The sequence below is a fragment of the Erpetoichthys calabaricus genome, chromosome 13, assembly GCF_900747795.2.
Source record: "Erpetoichthys calabaricus chromosome 13, fErpCal1.3, whole genome shotgun sequence".
In the NCBI taxonomy this organism is placed as follows: domain Eukaryota; kingdom Metazoa; phylum Chordata; class Cladistia; order Polypteriformes; family Polypteridae; genus Erpetoichthys; species Erpetoichthys calabaricus.
Window position 1 is genome coordinate 9,183,070 of NC_041406.2, and position 16,612 is coordinate 9,199,681.

General features: G+C 41.7%; 1 protein-coding gene across 1 annotated transcript in view; it reads right to left on the bottom strand.

Annotated features, from left to right (window-relative positions):
* The window catches only part of abhd5a (abhydrolase domain containing 5a), a 65,853-nt gene that overhangs the window by 19,508 nt on the left and 29,733 nt on the right, over positions 1 to 16,612 (bottom strand). The window contains exons 2-3 of the mRNA XM_028817938.2: positions 9,255 to 9,340; positions 2,092 to 2,464 (exon numbers count right to left, since the gene is read on the bottom strand). Of these exons, the coding sequence (XP_028673771.1) occupies positions 2,092 to 2,464; positions 9,255 to 9,340 (459 nt within the window). The remainder of the gene's footprint in view (positions 1 to 2,091; positions 2,465 to 9,254; positions 9,341 to 16,612) is intronic.

The following is a 16,612-nucleotide window of genomic DNA, read 5'->3' on the forward strand; positions in this document are numbered from 1 at the left end:
CTCCTGACGGAGGGGGTGTGAGCTGCATCCTTCAACAGCTTTGTACCGGCGGTGCTTCGCATACTTAAAAGCCAAACAGCCCTATTGATTTGTTTGCTTTTCTCTATCTCTCTGACAGTCTGTGCTCCTGACGCACACTCCTTTGAAGAGGAAGATATGTTTGCATTCTTTTAATTGTGAGACAGAACTGTCATCTCTGTCTTGTCATGGAGCACAGTTTAAACTTTTGAAAAAGAGACAAATGTTTGTTTGCAGTGTTTGAATAACGTTCCTGTCTCTCTACAACCTCCTGTGTTTCTGCGCAAATCTGTGACCCAAGCATGACAATATAAAAATAACTATATAAACATATGGTTTCTACTTCGCGGATTTTCTTATTTCGTGGGTGGCTCTGGAACGCAACCCCCGCGATGGAGGAGGGATTACTGTATTGAAATCGTCCAAAGATTCGAAGTCATTTTAGACCACCCTGACTTTCTCAAATATGAAGTATACGGAAAGTATTGGAATCCTCCAAAAATTCAATTTCGAGATTTTGATGAATCTCAACATTTTAGACCTCCCTGAGTTCGTAAGTACCATTTTTGGAATTATGTTTTGCATACAAGTATTAGGTACAAAACGTAGATTTCTATCAACTTTTTAGTTATTTCCGCTACCTGGAAGTAGTACGTTGTTTGAAACGTTTCCCCAAATGGTCATATTATGATAAAGCATCATATTATAAGCATTTTTTGTCTCTTTGCACTTTTTCGAAAAATGACCGGTTTTAGAGATAATTGCAAATTTTTGTTTGACGTTCAAATGCCAATACATACATATTGAGGACATTTTTGCTTTACGTAAATGAAATTTTGTGTAGAAGTATTACATCACACACATTACTAAAGACTCTTGCAACTTCTGACACACTTCCACTTACTGAAAGTGGTAATTTATCTGAATTGTTCGCCAAAATAAAATTATCATGGCAAATTTTTTATTCATGCAGCTGCAGAGTCCGATTTATCAACTTTACTTTTATAATAAATGTTCTATATATTATTAATTTGATTTGTTTTTGATGGTTCTTTAATGTACATAATATAAAAATATAATCATTATCTTGTGGTTTACTCCTCAAATATCCATCCCCATATCTGAGTATACGAGAAAGTCGATGGGAGACCACTCCCGATTTGCATACTATGCTCCTGTCAATCATGGAGAATCCACTGCATCCACTAAACAGTATCATCTCCAGGCAGAGGAGCAGCTTCAGCGACAGACTGCTGTCACCATCCCGCTCCACTGACAGACTCAGGACATCATTCCTCCCCCACACTATACAACTTTTCAATTCCACTCTTTGAGGGTAAACATTAACATTATACAAAGTTATTGTCTGTTATATTTTATCACTGTTTAATTTATTATTGTTTTGTATCAACATGCTGCTGCTGGAGTATGTGAATTTCCCCTTGGGATTAATAAAGTATCTATCTATCTATCTGAGATATCTCAAGAAACACTGAACCTTCATGCCAAATTTCAATGAAGAATATTTTAGCAAATTTAAACAAAATTGGTTTACTGGGCATCAAGCTGTTACACACAGATATGATAATGTCAGTAGAAGCTTTGTACATTTTAAGTGTATGCACATAACAAAAACAAATACAGCATTCTGATCCTGAATACAAATATATTATCTATCTGCTCTCATTCACCACCTATCTTTACTCATCAATGTTCATTTTCTTTATATTTACCATATGGTCTTGCTTAGATTCAATTAAACTAAGTGTTTGTTAAGCAGTGTTGTAATATGTGGTATGAATGTCACTTTCTAAAGTAAAGATTGCTTTAACGACTGACTAAAAAAAACTCTTACAAAGGAGTGAACCATTCAAATAACAACATACCCTGCAGTGACTTGCTACTATATATTTAGCATTTCAGCTTCCATCACAGCAGTCTCTGTAGTAACAAAAAAATATTATGAATGTGGGAGTCGTGATTAGATGATACGTTCTTCAATATTCATAAAAGATACTGTATGTTCTCTCAGTCATTATAACCATGACCAGTACATAGAATGTTTCTTCTCACCTTGTTGGGTATTTCAATGTGTAAGCTGCTGCCAAGTATCCGCCTAAGTTGTGCCCAAGGATGATCATCATCTCCACACCCACCTTTGCCCTCCATTCTTCTATTGATTCAACAAACTGGTTTTCTGCCTCTTCGGCATCAGCACTGAAATTTGGTCGACTGCTCCTTCCAAATCCTAGCAGGTCAAAAGCATAAACTGTCCTTTGTTGACAAAGAGCATCAAAGTTTAATGCCCAGAGGGCCAATCCTCCGCCGAACCCATGAATAAGAATAAGTGGAGTTTTATTGGCAATGTCCTCATTAAATATCAGTGTCCACAATTTGTTCCCATCGGACATAAGGATGTATTGTTTCAAAAATGAGCTTGCAATACCTGGAAGAACAGAAAGATGATTGTTAATAAAGATTTAAAAATAAGTGAACAATTCAATAATGCAAATCCTGTAATGACTACTGCTAGCTCAGTAAATAGGGTGGTAAAATGCTGTAATTTAAAACTAGTTTGCTATATACAAAGAGTGAAAAAGAAAGTACACCCCATTAAATGTTTTTTTTTCCTTTCTTAACATATGTGAAAATGTCAAGATTTGATCTTTATTTAAATAGTGTCTTTAAGACTAAATGTGATGTGATTGGGTTATAAAAAAAAATTATTTTGAGAAATGGACAGAAGGCATTTCCGCCTGTGGTAAAAGTTAAGTCCACCCTTGGCTCGAATTGCTGGCATTGCGCCCACAAGTTGGCTTTTCCTGAAACGGCTAAGTAGTCTCTGATACCAATTGGGAGAAAGTTTCTCTCACTCCTCCATACAGAATTCTTGAGGGGTGTCTTGCGGGCACAGCCAATTTCATATTCCCCCCACAGCATCTAGATAGGATTTAGATCCATGCTTTGACTTGGTCATTCCAGAACCCCCTGCTACTTTCTTTTTAGCCATTCCCTGTTGGATTTACTGGTATGTTTAGAGTCATTGTCATGCAAGGTCCACTTCTAGCTGAGCTTTAATCTTCTAACAGATGGTCTCACATTATCCTCAAGCACTGCCCCAGGTAGAACGAAAAATTCTTAAGAGGATGCTGTGATGGTGAGCTACCCAGGCCCTGATTTAGCAAAATAGCCCCAAACCAGAGCATTTCCACCACCATGCTTTAAAGCTGGTATCAGGTTCCTCTGGTCAAATGCTGTCTTTAGTTTTTACCAAACATGTCTTATGAGACTGTGGCCAAATAACTTGCCTCGTCTGTTCAGAGCACATTATTCCAGAAATCCTGTTCTTTGCATTGGTGTGCATGGGCAAATGTTAGCACCTCTACCACTTCCCATGTAGATGTACTGCCTCTTTCAAATGGTAGACTTGTGCACTTTGACATCAACAGTTGCAAAAGCTACCTGGAGCACTGGCGGTGAAATTCTGAAGTTATTTAAGCATCTTGAGTTCTGCTCCCAGGTGGAGCTAGCCGGAACAGCGTGGCCCGGTCAAGCTGGCAGTTGATTAAAATCTTCTCCACCTGTAGATGCTCCGGACAGGGAAATGGTTGATTTCCAGCTGTTTGAAGATCTTGTTAAATTTCTTCCTAGACGTTCTGGCAACTACAATCTTCTTTATGAAAGAATTGGAGAGCCATATTGATCTCTGCGTTATGGTAACACTGAGTTCAACGACAAAGAGCCAACCAAACCAAATGCCTGAGGTTTAAATAAGACAAGACCCTCTCTAATCATTTGTTCTAATCATTTGCACCTGATTCTAATTTGAAGTATTTGTGGTAGTGAAAAACTGACTTCATGTGCATATTTTGCATTTATGTTTATTTAAATTTTACAATGGACTATGCAAATGTGTCATTAGGTTTGTTATATTACATCACCATCACGTATAGATACTGCTTATGTTCACATATATTAAAAAGGAAAATTTATTTCAAGGGATGTGCATACTTTTTCACATGACTGTAGACATAGATGCTGAAAACTAAAATCAAGAGTTTTACTATATTTGGATTCATCATGGAAACATATATATACATGAATTGAACATTTAAAAACATATCTTCAAATTTAAAAAATTACTCAATCATATCTATTTTAAGTGACTGACAGAGCACTAAAGTAATATTAAAATAGAAAATAATTAAGGTAAAGTTGATACAGAGTAAAAATTCAAAATACTAATGCCTTTATATATAAACCTGTAGCATAATCTGACCAGGTCTGACCTCATTTACTGCTACAGCAGCTCCATGTAATCCAAGTCAGAGGTTTTTATGTGTGATTGGTGGGAGTTGTTTGTTTTTATCGGATTTATTTTTTTTTAGCTTCTGTAAAATTTTAATTTCCCCTTGGGGATAAATAAAGTATAATCTATCTATCGTATAGTGCCTTTCATCTATCCATCTATCTGTTATATAGTGCTTATCCATCTATCTGTGTGTTACCAGATACCTCTTGGTAACTTAATAATGTGTTTTTTTATTAGCTACGTACATTGTTTTATCATCTCATTTTGATCCTTTTTAAAGATGATCAAGAGTTTTCTCTTCAGCTTTATTACCTAACAGTCTGATTCAAATACCCAAAACCCTTCGGGTAAAATAAGGCATTTTCCTGGACTGTGTCTCAAATTCAAATTCCCTTATTTCTGGTGTCCTTACACTAAGTATGTGCTTTACTATTTAACTGAAAGAATTCTGCAGATTATTTACCCATTTTCAATCCAGCTGTCATTTTAAAGCTCGAGGGTGCACAGGACTGACACAATACTGCATCACCCATTGTCTCCCATAATGACAATCAGCCACAATGGTAGTGCATGAAACAGCAACCACAACGTGTGCACTGCTTTAAAATTCACCTCCAATGTGGAGTGTAGTATGCAACAATTAGTCCTCAACATTGAGTACACTTAGCGCTATTACATGCACTTCAATAACCTGATTATTCACAGAAACCTGGTTTCTAAAATGCCACATAAACCCTTATTCCGATTGGAGAAATCCGGTTATTGGTCTCTGACGAACATGACTAACATTGGTTGATTTCTCTGGAAATAATCTGATTAAGTGGACATGTAAACACTTAATTCGGGTCACTGTTAAGGATTTTGTAGTCTTTGCATGTCTGCTGCACTGTGTCAGCCTATGAACATATTTGCTTTGCACACGTTTTTAACAGCCAGGGGTAGAAGCTTCTACAAAATACATTTCCAGAGGAAATATTTGGGGGATCACATTATTTGTTCTCCTGGCTAAATAATCTGTCTCAAAATTTTAGAAATCGCTAAATGTATTTTGATGAGTTGAACCTGCAGTGCTAAGCTCAGCAACACAATCTCAAGGACAGTAGGGTAACAAGTTAAAAGCAACTTTGTCGCATAGTCCGACTACTTTTTAGAGTATCGAGTAACCTAATGCAATAGTTATCCTGCTGAAGTAAAAATACCTGCGTTATTATTATTCCAGCAGTACTGAGCGTAAGGCAAGAAGCACATATCTGTGTGCTGGTCCTTTTCAGGGCTCAATCACATAGCCAAGACTTTGCTGTGTGCAACCTGGTAACAGAAACCTATAAATAAGGCGTCAGTCTGACTAAACATATTGTCATGCATGTAAGTCGGAGGACCTCCTCGATGGCTCACTTGAGTTATGTAAGAACTCGTCAGGATGAAATGGGCCTTTATCGCTAACACCGTCGTCTTCTTTCTCCACAGTACCGAAAGGACACCTAGTAGGGGCAACTGACCCCACCCCATCAAGTTCATCTGCTATAAAAACCCTGGTATCCTGGAAGGAGGCATCATTACTGGCTTGAGTGACCTGCCGGACAGAGCTGTGCTAGCGATTAGACCTTGGCTATCTAGCCCAACAACTTCTTTGCTTTCACCTTGAATAATCCGCATAACGGAAAGCGTTTCCTTTTGTTTTGTTTCTGTTCCACCTGCAGACAACAAACAGGACAACCCAGTTGGTGTCCCAGATTTTCTCACATAGTGGAGCAGTCATTCCTGCACTTGGTCACAATATTTATAAAACACAAGAAAATTATCACAATTGTCATGTTTTTTTGTGCGGAGTTTTAATGGCATCGGAGCATTTTGTCGAAGGACAACTCCAGGGGCATCATGCATAACGGCGTGTGTAAAATTCACACTATAATATGGCGTACGGACAAAAGCGGAAATGTGCGTATGCACATAAAAATCTAGATGCATAAATCTGTGTGTTCGCCAACTTCCACGTACTTCCAGTACATAAATCCTGGTCAGCGTGAAAAGTAATGCAAGTGCACACGCCTGCTGCCACTCCCCAACTCCTCTCAGAATTACACATCTTTGAATATGCAAATCAATATAAATAGCCCTTAAGCTTAGTGTTCTGTGAAAAGACAATGGCAAAAGCACAGGGGAAAACAGAAGAATTTCAATGAATACCAAGTGGATGCAAGGAAAAACGTACTATTTGTTGGTTTAAACAGTGATATAAACAACAAAAGGAAGTTGATCGAGTGACAGAGTGTCAGAGAAATTCAAAAGTTCAAGTTCACAAAGTCGCACAGTGCCTGAAATAAAACAGACGTTATCAGATATCAAAGTCACCGTGAAAAGGCGAGTCGTAGCCCACCATCCGTGTGTCATATGAAAGCTTATTAGGGTATAGAGGGAAAAAAAAAAAATAGGGACACAGTGGGGGAAAAAGCTTGAAATGTCAACTTTAATCACTTAGTTTATTTTGTCATTAAAGTAGAACATCATAAACTTAAAACATCTTAAAATCGTTTAATTTACTAGTTTCTCAAATCCCATCGTAACTAAAGTAGCACATTAAATGCTTTGTTTTGTATGTGTTCTTCTATGTGCTTTATGTGTGTGAATCACTACGTGCTTCTTAAACGGGCTTTCTCTTCCTCCGACAGTACACAGAATCCATTATATTTGTGATATTACAGTTCTCTGAATAATTTAAATACTGAGATGTATACTTGATATCAGTTCAGTATTCATATCATATCAATTAAAGCATGTATTAAACAAGGGAACACGGTGACGCAGTGATAGTGAAGAACTGGCGCCCCATCCAGAGATTGTTCCTGCCTCACACAAGATGCTTGCTGAGCCGTGCACGACCTTGGATGAAATAATTTATTGCAGCAGTACTGTCTCTTTCAAATGTACTAACCCCCAATTCCTGTCCTTCCTTTTCTTTTGCCAAGTATTCAATCGCCATACAATCAGCTTAGTAATAGATGTTAAGCCATCTGTAAGCTTAGAACTCCGATTCTTCATAACTCTTAAGGAACATTGAAATATTTTCATAGTACATGTTTAATTATTCTATCCATCTATCCTTCCACAGTTGCGCCAGCTCCAGCAAGAACAGACCGCGAGGCAGGAGCAATCCCTGAACGAGGCGCCAGCTCCTTGCTAGCGCTGTGACACAGTGTCCTCACATGTGTAATTATTCAAAATACAAATTATTTAAATAATGTTAACATTTTATCTGTATAATGTAATAAACCTGCTGTGGGTTGGCACCCTGCCCGGGATTGTTTCCTGCCTTGTGCCCTGTGTTGGCTGGGATTGGCTCCAGCAGACCCCCGTGACCCTGTGTTCGGATTCAGCGGGTTGGAAAATGGATGGATGGATGTAATAAACATATTTTGCTGCATTTCATCTTAACAATTATATCGTCATCATATGCAAATACGCACTAAAGTGGCTCAGGTTGTGCAATATTATAACTGTATCGCAAGTTTACATTGAGGTGATTGTACTTATAAGTACAGACAGTTCTTACAAAGGAGCATTTGATGGACTGATTGAGTGCGTTTATAATTCTTGGGATGAAACTGTTTCTGAACCGCGAGGTCCATACAGGAAAGGCTCTACTGTAAAGCATTTGCCGTTTGAGAGCAGTTCAAATAGGCACCGTGTGCTTGATGCTGTATACCGATAATTCTCTTTCAGATCAGCTGCTGTAGAGCTGTGATTCCACACTCACATACAGTGATATAAATACTCCGAGTGGTGCAGTGAGAGTAATATGGAAAAAGATGATCTACTGTGGCAATCCCTAACGGGAGCAGCTGAAAGAAGAAGAGGGTGCAGTGACAGTAACAACGCTAAAGCAGCTATGGTATTTGGAATAGTTTGGCTATTTCGTGAACCATTATATTGTTACAGGTTAATTAGAATCAGATGCCTTAAACTAATAAACAATATGCGGTTAATTTCAGTGTATTTGATAAAGCCACGTCAGCGATGTGGATCTAAAAAAGAAAGGGAAACCACACTGGAACAAAAGCACTGCTTTGACGCAGGGTACCACCAGTTTGCAAAACCGAGCGGAGAACCTGCGTATGCTAAGCACTTAGCTGGCGTGAAAATGTGCGTGGCTATATGCCAAGTTTAGGTTTTATACATCGCGATGTGAGCATGGATACAGCCTTATGCAACATTTTTGTGCATACGCACCATTTTTACGTGAAGCCCCAGAAGATTACTTGCATGTGTAAACACAAATTATTAAGAAACCAGGTTTGTGCCTTAACCAGGGTTATTAACCCGATTATGAGTGAACATGAAAACATACTGACTGTCTTACATGAGAAATACCAGAAAGTATTAAGTGTACCTTTTGTTTTACAAACCCTGCAGTTCAGGCAGGTGCCATTAACAATCCACAAAAACAAAGTGTGAAATACTTATTGATTTGTTTATATCAACAATAAAAGTAATAATTTAATTACAAGAAATTGACATTCCCAGAAGTGTATTTACATGTACAGCACACCAGACCAAACGTATAATTTTATAAAGATGAAGTATTTACATTAGATTTATAATTCATTTTACAACAGAATGAGGAAAAACACATAAAAGATTAAGGATAAATTAATCTGTTTATTAATATTATAATTACTTTAGCAGGGACTGAAGCAATCGGTGTAATGCTCACACATACTAAAACAACACCTCATTTCACAGGTAAAAACAAATGTCAGCGAGAGCTGCTTTAACAAACATCTCTGGAATTAGCTGTCAGAAAGATGTATTGCCTGGCTTCTCTAAAAGTGAACAGTGGAAGCAAGTAATTATTTCAGTTGGTATTGTATAACTGACAATATTATTGATTCTGTCTGGAGGAAAAACACAAAAAGAAAAAATTTACACTGGAGCATTTTATCCTCAGCATTCTTCAGAAGTGTGAGAGAAGTAGGGCACCATGCTGGCAACCAACTGGAAATCCACCAGGACCTAGAAAAGAAAAACATTCATTATTGATACCCAATATGTAAAGCATCAGAGACTTACAGAAAACATTTCATTTTTGGGTGACTGTATACTAGCATTTAAAGAATACAATAGCACTATAAACTCATGTGCTCACTCATTAATGGCCCCTTATTCAATAATGTCGTCTTCTTCTTTGTTCGGCTGCTCCCATTTAGGGGATACCACAGTGGATCATCTGCTCCATCTCTCCCAGCCTTCTGCATCATTTTCTACCACACCTACTGCCTTCATGTCCTCCCTCACCACATCCATAAACCTTCTCTTTGGCCTTCGTCTTGCCTGGCAGTTCCATCCTCAACATTCTTTTCCCGATGTACACCTCATCTCTACTGAGCATGTGCCCAAACCATCTCAATCTGGCATCTCTCACTTTGTCACCAAACTGTTGTCCCTGTGCTGTCCCTCCAATATCCTTATTCCCGATCCTGTCTACCTTTGTTACTCCAAGCAAAAATTACAGCATCTTCAACTCTGCCTCCTGTCTTTTCGTCAGTGCCATCGTCTCCAAACAATACAACATGGCAGGTCTTTCTATTGTTTTACAGACCTTCTCTTTCACTCCTGCAGGTGCTTTTCTATCACAAATGACTTCTGCCACTCTTCTCCAACAAGTCCGCCCTGCCTGCACTCTCTTCTTCACCTCTCTGCCGCACTCTCTGTTTTGTCATTTGGACTGTTGAACCCAAGTGTTTAAATTCGTCAAACCTTCACCACCACTGCTCCCTGCAGTCACACCCTTCCACCACCTTCCCTCTCATTCATGCACATGTACTCCATCTTACTCCTACTTACTTTCATTCCCCTTCTCTCCAGGTTTGTCTCAACCTGTTGTCTGCTCTCACTAGAGATCAGCATGTCCGCAAACATCACAATCCACAGAGACTCTTGTCTGACCTCATCTGTCAACCTGTCCATCACCATGACAAACAAAAAAGGGTTCAGAGCCAATCCTTGATATAATTCCACTCTCAACTTGAACCTTATTCAATAATGTAAGATGTCTAAATCTTGTTCCACATGTTACCAAGACTATGGGTTTTTGTTGATGATGGCTGCATATACGGAGACCTTTTAATTAGTCTAACTTAAAAAGACGACTTTTCTAACCGCACCCTGTTAATATCTTGGAAAGGAAACTGATTTCACAGTATTCTAGCTCAAATGATTCTCATTTCGTTGATCACTTTCATTCCTGTCAACAAATCATTTTCTTACTGTATTGTGCCTTATTTTTTTTTAATTGAAGCAGTCACAAGGATAATGTATCATAAATATGAGTTACCAATATACTGTGCCATCGCCAAGTGGATTTTTATAGATTTTCAAAAAGTAAGTAAAATATTCAGTTGAAGAAAACAAATGCATTCCTCCGAGTGTGAATATTTGTATACGTATAAGCCGAGATTATATGCTAAAGGAAAAAAAATATCAAACCTATAGTACTGTATATCTCTAACACAACAGTAAATATTATTAATATAGCCAGATTCAAATGGCCCCTCCTTTAACCGCCACCTTATCATGGTGGAGGGGTTTGCGTGTCCCAATGATCCTAGGAGCTCTGTTGTCCGGGGCTTTATGCCCCTGGTAGGGCCACCCAAGGCAAACTGGTCCTAGTTGAGGGATGAGACAAAGAGCGGTTATACAAACCTCCTATGATGAAAAACAATTTTGGACGGCGTTTTCCCTTGCCCGGACACGGGTCACCGGGGCCCCACTCTGGAGCCAGGCCTGGAGGTGGGGCACAATGGCGAGCGCCTGGTGGCCGGGCCTGCACCCATGGGGCTCGGCCGGGCACAGCCCGAAGAGGCAACGTGGGTCCCCCTTCCCATGGGCTCACCACCTATGGGAGGGGCCAAGGAGGTTGGGTGCATTGTGAGTTGGGTGGTGGCCGAAGGCGGGGACCTTGGCGGTCCGATCCTCGGCTACAGAAGCTGGCTCTTGGGACGTGGAATGTCACCTCTCTGAAGGGGAAGGAGCCTGAGCTAGTGCGTGAGGTTGAGAGGTTCCGGCTAGATATAGTCGGACTCACCTCGACGCACAGCTTGGACTCTGGAACCAATCTCCTTAAGAGGGGCTGGACTCTGTACCACTCTGGAGTTGCCCCCGGTGAGAGGCGCCGAGCGGGTGTGGGTATACTTATTGCCCCCCGACTTGGAGCCTGTACATTGGGGTTTACCGCAGTGGACGAGAGGGTAGCCTCCCTTCGCCTTCGGGTGGGGGGACGGGTCCTAACTGTTGTTTGTGCGTATGCACCGAACAGCAGTTCGGAGTACCCACCCTTTTTGGAGTCCCTGGAGGGGGTGCTAGAGCGCATACCATCTGGGGACTCCCTCGTTCTGCTGGGAGACTTCAATGCTCACGTGGGCAATGACAGTGAGACCTGGAAGGGCATGATTGGGAGGAATGGCCCCCCCGATCTGAACCCAAGTGGTGTTTTGTTATTGGACTTCTGTGCTCGTCACGGATTGTCCATAACGAACACCATGTTCAAGCATAGGGGTGTTCATATGTGCACTTGGCACCAGGACACCCTAGGCCTCAGTTCGATGATCGACTTTGTGGTCGTGTCGTCGGACTTGCGGCCACATGTCTTGGACACTCGGGTGAAGAGAGGGGCGGAGCTATCAACTGATCACCACCTGGTGGTGAGTTGGCTTCGATGGTGGGGGAGGATGCCGGTCAGGCATGGTAGGCCCAAACGTGTTGTGAGGGTCTGCTGGGAACGTCTGGCAGAGCCCCCTGTCAGAAGTAGCTTCAACTCCCACCTCCGGCAGAACTTCGACCACATCCCAAGGGAGGTGGGGGACATTGAGTCCGAATGGGCCATGTTCCGTGCCTCTATTGTTGAGGCAGCTGACCGGAGCTGTGGCCGTAAGGTGGTCGTTGCCTGTCGTGGCGGCAATCCCCGAACCCGTTGGTGGACACCGGCGGTGAAGGATGCCGTCAAGCTGAAGAAGGAGTCCTACCGGTCCCTTTTGTCCTGTGGGACCCTGGAGGCAGCTGATAGGTACCGGCAGGCCAAGCGGAATGCGGCTTTGGTGGTTGCTGAGGCAAAAACTGGAGGAGTTCGGGGAGGCCATGGAGAACGACTTTCGGACGGCTTCGAGGAGATTCTGGTCCACCATCTGGCGTCTCAGGAAGGGGAAGCAGTGCAGTGTCAACACTGTATATGGTGGGGATGGTGCGCTGCTGACCTCGACTCGGGACGTTGTGGGTCGGTGGGGGGAGTACTTCAAAGACCTACTCAATCCCATTAACATGCCTTTCAATGAGGAAGCAGAGCCTGGGGACTCAGAGGTGGGCTCCCCCATCTCTGGGACTGAGGTCACCGAGGTGGTCAAAAAACTACTTGGTGGCAGGGCCCCGGGGGAGGATGAGATACTCCCGGAGTTCCTCAAGGCTCTGGATGTTGTAGGACTGTCTTGGTTGACACGCCTCTGCAACATCGCATGGACATCAGGGACAGTGCCTCTGGATTGGCAGACCGGGGTGGTGGTCCCCCTCTTTAAGAAAGGGGATCGGAGGGTGTGTTCCAACTACAGAGGGATCACACTCCTCAGCCTCCCTGGAAAAGTCTATTCAGGGGTCCTGGAGAGGAGGGTCCATCGGATAGTCGAGCCTCGGATTCAGGAGGAACAGTGTGGCTTTCGTCCTGGTCGCGGAACAGTGGACCAGCTCTATACCCTTAGCAGGGTCCTGGAGGGTGCATGGGAGTTTGCCCAACCAGTCTACATGTGTTTTGTGGACTTGGAAAAGGCATTCGACCGTGTCCCTCGGGGAATCCTGTGGGGGGTACTCCGAGAGTATGGGGTACCGGCCCCCTTGATAAGGGCTGTTCGGTCCCTGTACGATCGTTGCCAGAGCCTGGTCCGCATTGCCGGCAGTAAGTCGAACCCATTTCCAATGAGAGTTGAACTCTGCCAGGGCTGCCCTTTGTCACCAATTCTGTTCATAACTTTTATGGACAGAATTTCTAGGCACAGCCAGGGCGTTGAGGGGGGTCTGGTTTGGTGGGCTCAGGATTGGGTCACTGCTTTTTGCAGATGATGTTGTCCTGTTTGCTTCATCAGGCCGTGATCTTCAGCTCTCTCTGGATCGGTTCGCAGCCGAGTGTGAAGCGGCTGGGATGAGAATCAGCACCTCCAAATCCGAGACCATGGTCCTCAGCCGGAAAAGGGTGGAGTGCCCTCTCAGGGTTAGTAGCGAGATCCTGCCCCAAGTGGAGGAGTTCAAGTATCTCGGGGTCTTGTTCACAAGTGAGGGAAGAATGGAGCGTGAGATCGACAGGCGGATCGGTGCGGCATCCGCTGTAATGCGGGCTCTGCATCGGTCTGTCGTGGTGAAAAAGGAGCTGAGCCACAAGGCGAAGCTCTCAATTTACCAGTCGATCTATGTTCCTACCCTCACCTATGGTCATGAGCTATGGGTAGTGACCAAAAGAACGAGATCGCGAATACAAGCGGCTGAAATGAGTTTCCTCCGCAGGGTGTCTGGGCTTTCCCTTAAAGATAGGGTGAGAAGCTCAGTCATCCGGGAGGGGCTCAGAGTAGAGCCACTGCTCCTCCGCATCGAGAGGAGTCAGATGAGGTGGCTCGGGCATCTGATCAGGATGCCTCCTGGACGCCTCCCTGGTGAGGTGTTCCGGGCACGTCTAACCGGGAGGAGGCCCCGGGGAAGACCCAGGACATGTTGGAGGGACTATGTCTCTCGACTGGCCTGGGAACGCCTTGGGATTCTCCCGGACGAGCTAGAAGAAGTGGCCGGGGAGAGGGAAGTCTGGGCATCTCTGCTCAAGCTGCTGCCCCCGCGACCCGACCTCGGATAAGCGGGAGACAATGGATGGATGGATAGATTCAAATGGTCAATTTAAAGAAAAGATAAACCACCAATAAACTAAAAATCTCTATACTGTCAATACATATACTGTACCAATATCAGAGTCACACCTCAACAATACAAACCAGGTGCCAAACTCATCATTTATCTTTATTAACAAACACACACCTATTTATGTAAATATAATGCCCACGCAGTTCCACAATTAGATCAATGCTACCACATAATGGTAAAATTAGCACTCGTTATCTGATCCCCTCTATGTACATTGCTGCAGCAATTGTACTCTAGACAGGGGAAATGTCCCAGTTTTGTAAATCTATTGGGTAAATCCAAATGACCATTCAACTTCAGGTCAGACGTTTTAACCACGATTATCCTTAATATTGTGGTTACATGCTAAAGAGAACATGCCAGTGTTTGAGAATACTAATTGCACTAGAATGTATGGAGACATGTAAATGTCCACATTAAATTGTCGGTGCACTGTCAGGACTTAGTGGAGGACAACAATGTATCTCTATCGGTATTTAAACTGGTATCAAGAAGTACACTCTAGATTTGAGGATTGTCAAGTCTGATCCTAGATTTTAGGCTCAGTATATATGAATCTGTATGTTGGTGGACTGCGAGACGCCCTCCTTCTCCAAGCATTAACACATGGGTATAATTATAATTGTAATTATCCAAATATTCAATTTTGATGAATCTCAACGTTTTAGATCTCCCTGACTTTCTCATATACGATGTATAGGGTAAGTATTGGAATCTTCCAAAAATTCCATTTCGAGATTTTGATGAATCTCGATGTTTTAGACCTCCCTGAGTCCGAAAATACCATTTCTGGCATTATGTCTGTGTGTTTGTGTCTGTGTGTATGCAAACATGATAACCTGAGTACACTTTCACTTAGGTCAACCAAATTTTACATACAAATATTGGGCACAAAACATAGATTTCTATCAACTTTTGGACTATTTCCGCCAACCGGAAGGGGTACTTTACGTTTTATTCCTGAAGCCACAGAGTCTGATTTATTTAACTTTACTTTTATAACAATTGTTCAATATATTATTAATCTGATTTGATTTGTTGTTGGTGGTTCATTAATGCACTATTTGGCATCAAGCTGTTACACACAGATATGATAATGTCAGTAGAAGCTCTATACATTTTAAGTGTACGCACATAACAAAAACAAATGCAGCATTCTGATCCTGAATACAAATATATTATCCAACTGCTCTCATTCACTACCCATCTTTACTCATCAATGTTGGTTTTCTTTATATTTACCATATGGTCTTGCTTAGATTCAATTAAACTAAATGTTTGCTAAGCAGTGTTGTAATAATGTGTAAATAATATAAAAATATAATCTTTGTCTTGCGGTTTACTCCATCCCCATATCTGAGCATACGAGAAAGTCGAGGGGAGACCTGTCCCGATTTTTCTGGATTGATGACTTTTCATAAGATTGACTTTGAGATGTTGTGCATATACAAAAAGGGGGGTTTTCAGTTTAACTGCGAGGGCATTATTTTTGCATAATAGGGGTGTGTTTTTTGATAAAGATAAATGATAAGTTTGGCACCTGGCTTATATTGATGAGATGTGATTCTGATATCAGTATTTGTAGTGAAGATATACATATTTATAGAATATTGGAGGTTTATTTTTTCTTTAAATTGACCACTTAAATCTAGCTATATTAATAATACTTACTGTTGTGTTAGTAACATACTATAGGTTTGAAAATACTGTTACACTTCTCTTTTACTGTTTCGTTTTTTTTCTGAGTACTGTATGTGTAGATTCTAATATTTCTGACAGCTGTAGCTGACAAATAAAAATATGAAACACTAAAAGATCACACTATATCTATAGAATATGCAGCACAATTCCTAGTTCAGACTTTGGTCTTGTCACGTCTAGACTACTGCAACTTTGGAATACTTGCATGTGCTTTCCAAGCTGTTGTAGATGATTCAAAATGCAGTGGCAAGTCTTGTGTTCAACCGTCTGAGATGGACACGTCACTACACTGGCTCCCTGTAGCAGCATGCATTGATTAACTAAAGAGTAGTCAGTAGATCAGCACCTACGAGGAGGGACTCAAAAAATCCTGGAACTGCTAATCTATATACTGTATATAAAAGCCAAATACCTCTGACACGCTCATCACGTAATCTCCCGAACCATGAGGACTTGGGACTTGAAATTTGGAATGTAGGTTACCCTTGGCCCATAGGTGCTCGCTAAGAAATGGTTTTAAAAATTTCGTGGTCCAAGCGTGTTCTGTCTGTATGTTTGTCCGCTTTTCACAAGAGAATTACTTAAAGGATTTAGATCTGGTTGTTTTCTATAATTTGCTTGAACTTTCCGGTTGATTTT